Source organism: Octodon degus, unplaced genomic scaffold (assembly GCF_000260255.1).
Source record: "Octodon degus isolate 3935 unplaced genomic scaffold, OctDeg1.0 scaffold00054, whole genome shotgun sequence".
Classification (NCBI taxonomy): Eukaryota; Metazoa; Chordata; class Mammalia; order Rodentia; family Octodontidae; genus Octodon; species Octodon degus.
This window is the reverse complement of record NW_004524630.1, coordinates 2,888,143-2,892,293: the sequence shown is the minus strand read 5'-3', so window position 1 is coordinate 2,892,293 and position 4,151 is coordinate 2,888,143. Positions and strand designations below refer to the sequence as shown.

Sequence of the window (4,151 nt, the reverse complement as noted above, 5' to 3'; positions counted from 1 at the left end):
ATAAGCTTCAGTCTTGTGGTTAGAAACTTAAAGTGTAGCGTAAGCCTTAACTACAAGATAAAAACCTTGTATTCAAAGTGTATGTGTGAAAGGGAAAACAAATCTGTTACTTAGGGTTCAGAAAATCAAACTCAAATTTCTGCGACACTTGTTTCCACTGGATGCTGAAACTGAAAGGTACTGGCACAACTGGGGGAATGTAAATATGGTAGATTACATAATAATGAACAAGCGATAAAGTTCCCGGTTTGGGTCACTGCTCTGTTTCTCTGACAGATGACTTCTCAGCCAAGGTACTGTTAGGGGCAGAGTATTTGCAACTTACTATCAAGGGGACTGAGACGAGAAAAGCTGCATATGTGGAGAGAGGGAAAGAAGAGAAAACAGACCACAAGAAGCAGGTTAACGACTGGGGAATCCGAGCGGAAGTCCACGGAACTGTGGTGCGAGAAAGGTTTCTTGAAGGTCTACGAAGAACTTCCCCTAGGGCGAGCCACGCCCACGTTCCTGCAGCGCGCCTTTATGCTTCCAGCCCGCACTCCTAGAAGGGGTCAAGCCCCAGTACACCCTGCCCATTACTACTTGGATTTCTATACTGAGTCATGTTCTCATTCTTCCAGTGTGATTTAAGCTCAAAAAACAAAGAGAAAGTACTTATCACAATATGCAGGAAACACACCTATTTGTGTATCAGGGTTTTAAGTACAGCAGTAAATTTCACATACTCTCGAAAGAGCTTTCGCTGTATGACCAAGCAGTGTGGTTCTTTCATCAGTGTTTAAAGCCCAAGTACTTCCCCAAGTCCTCTCCTTCATTCTCTATCATTACTCACACACTGACCCACCCACTCAGAACCCAACAGTGTTCACGCTGACGGAGACAAAGGTTGCAAGATGGCTCTTTTCACTGAAGTGCATTTATTACGCTGAAAAGTAAGATTTATTCATTATGGCTAAGAGACGATCTGTAGGGTAAAACAAAAGTTTAAAATGATAAGAAAATAAATATACAATTTCACAAGAAAATGAATTCAATTTTATTTTTATTGTTTAATTTTATACACATTACACTTAATTTACATTTGTAATACAAAAATCTATATAAAACCCAAGTACTTTAAACATCTAAAAAGGAGAGATACTGTATTTGATTTCTGATACTTTTGGAATTAAATACTTTTTAAAATTAATTTTCCAGGAGAAAATTCAAAAGCCAGTAAGCTTCTGAAGGCTTTGTATTCACACAAGTTCATTGTTCAAGTAAGATTTTTTAAAACAAGTGCCCCTGGCTGGTTTCAGAGTCAGACAGAAGGAGCCACAGCGCCGTGCGGGGCACAGCCTCCTGCAGCTCCGCTTCCGGCAACCTAGCGTCAGCTCCTAGCACACAAGGCAGAGCGCAACCGTGATTTTTATTCTTGAGCTACTAAATGTTGTATCACAGGGCCGACAATCCATCCTATATTGCTTGTTTAAAGGTTCTTGTTAAAAATATAATAAATTATAAAAATAACAATTAGAAATTGTAATCTACCTAATTCTTTTTATTTGGTTTGAAAAACAGTACATCTCTTGCATTGTGCTTGGCAACTGGACATCACACTATGGGAATAATTTGAACATCTGATGGATAAACTATATGCATCCTCTAGAGGATCTGGGCATTATTTAATCATTCAGTTACAATTCTGGCTCGACAATTGTCAACTGAAGTAACTACAAACCAGGTAAGCAACATTCTAGGCAGGAATGGTGGCGCCCACCTGCGACCCAGCACTCTGGGCATGGAGGCAGCAGAGAGGCAAGCCCGAGCCTAGCCTGGCAGGCAGCGACTCAACAAGACCCTGCCTCAGAGAAAGAGCAAAGCAATAAAAAACCCTCACAATAGGATGAGTTTAAGAAGCAAATTAAGGAGGCACAAAAACATTACATGATGCTCTCAAAGCTGTAAAGGGAAAGAAAGGCAAGTAACAGCATTCTCTGCTAACTCATCAACTACGCTAAGCCCCAGCTTCTCTCTCTCTAGAAATTAGCTCTGTCCAACAGATACGGACACCAGAGACATTATCCAGGAGTGTTTGCCTAAACTATACTGTTATTATTAAAAAACTTAATTTTAGGAATCTATGTTTATCATACATTACCGAGAATTTACAAATGAAATAGGATCATTTTCTGAATTATTAGGCATGTAACAAGTTACTGATCAAATCCGACTCAACTGAGTGCAAAACAAAATGGACAATATAAATTTAAATAAATTCTAGGAAAGATGCTTATTAACATGATTTTTAAAAAAATACTAATTATAAGACCTATAAAATTCAAAAGACAGTACCACAGCCACAAACATATCAATGGATAATACTAAATCACCTTCTAATTGACCTTTTCTGCTTTATGAAAACGTTCTAACAAAGCACTCATAATGTTGCCTGGTATTCTTTGGTGCTTATCAATCAAAGCTTGAAGAGCATTCTTGGTCTATTAAAAAAAAAAAGAAAAAGAAACCATTATTATTTTAGTAATAATGTACAGATTTCGTGCACTACTACTTTCAAATAGTCCTCTTTAATTAGGCCCCCAGAATGAATGATCTCCTTCGACTCCATCCCGTGGTATTTCTTACACTTAGGATGTTACCCCCTAAATTACACTTCCTGTCCACTTGGCTGTTTTCTATACCGAACTATTAACTCCTTCAGACACATCCGAGTATTTTTCCATTTGTGAGCACAGAAACGCTTCGCACACGGTAGACACTGAAGTGAATTGAAGGGAGAGAAGTCAGGGTGTCCAGCCCAGGCCACAGGCCACAGGCCACAGGCCACTCAGCCCTTCTCAGCCATGAACAAGCTCCTACGGCCTCTGCTTCCCAACTCGCGCTGCTGATGCTCACTGGTTTTTCCAGACCCATCCTCAGAAAAGCGAACACTCACTGAGCCTACAGCTTTGGCTACTACTCATCCTCAGTCCTCCCAGCCTCAACGACTTCTGGAGGTCTTCAGGACATCTCCGATTCAACATGCTTAATTTAAGGCCAAATTAGCACTGTCCACCGTGTGCTGCCCTTTGCTGAGTTCCTACTCCGGGTCAGCAGATGACGCACACATCTGGCCAGGAAAGTCAACACCTAGGAAGCACCCTTAACAATCCCTCACTGTCTGTCACGCACACTAGCCAAGCTGGGAGCAGCACCCACCGTCTGATTCCGAGTCAGACTTGAATCTATCCCCCTTCTTCCGTTGCTCTCCCTCTTAGCAATACAGGTATACGCACACAAAGCCGTGCCTGCGTGCGGATGTCGGTGTGTGCACAAAGACGGAGAGAGAGACAGAGAGACAGAGACAGACAGCATGGAGGCCAAGACAGGAAAGCTCTTAGGAATGTCCCCAGTGCCCTCGTCAGCACTATCGCAGTGCACTTTCACTCGGTCAGATGTGGTCAGAGTGATTCTCCTGCACAATCAAATGCTGAGCCGTCTCTCACCCATTTGAAAAAATGAGCCTTCATTCCCATGTATTCATTTGACGCTCATGACCACAGAGTGACGATGCAGGGCTGCTGTGCCACAGCGTGTGCTTGGAGTGTTAATACCGCAACAAGCGGAACACAGCACTCACAGAAGAATGTCACGGAGTCGGCTTCAAGCACGCTCGAGTCCAGTAACGTCAACTTACACAAGAACGTGTCATTTACGGGGACAACACTGCCTATTGGCACAAGAACTGAACACAATTCCTGCTGGGCTGTGGAAAGGAGCAGCTAACGCTTATTTTCTTTCTTTCTTTTTGGCAGAACCGGGGATTGAACTCGGGCCCTTGTGCTTGCCAGGCGAGCGCTTATTCTACTGAGCCATCTCCCAGCCCCTTTTCTTTCTTTTTGTCTTTTTCGTTTTTGTGCTTTTTCTCTCTCTTCCTAATTTCTTGAAGTTTTTCTTTTCTCTAATTCTGCCTGCACACATCTGGTAATCTGAAAAACTAACTTGAAAACAATACTATGCAAACAACAAATACTGTCTAAAGCATATTATTTTGTTTAGGGAAATTCTGTGTCATTCCTATTTTTTTCTTATTACTATTTTGAATTAGAACCACATATACTTGAACTTACAGTCCAGGATTTTTCTTACATTTGATTGTGATCACTAAAAAA

General features: G+C 41.7%; 1 protein-coding gene across 1 annotated transcript in view; it reads right to left on the bottom strand.

Moving 5' to 3' along the window:
• Positions 1-2,253: 2,253 nt before the first annotated feature.
• Tmem68 (transmembrane protein 68) overlaps positions 2,254-4,151 on the bottom strand; it is a 31,834-nt gene continuing 29,936 nt past the window's right edge. The window contains exon 7 of the mRNA XM_004633407.3: positions 2,254-2,480. Within this exon, the coding sequence (XP_004633464.1) occupies positions 2,376-2,480 (105 nt within the window). The 3' untranslated portion in view covers positions 2,254-2,375. The remainder of the gene's footprint in view (positions 2,481-4,151) is intronic.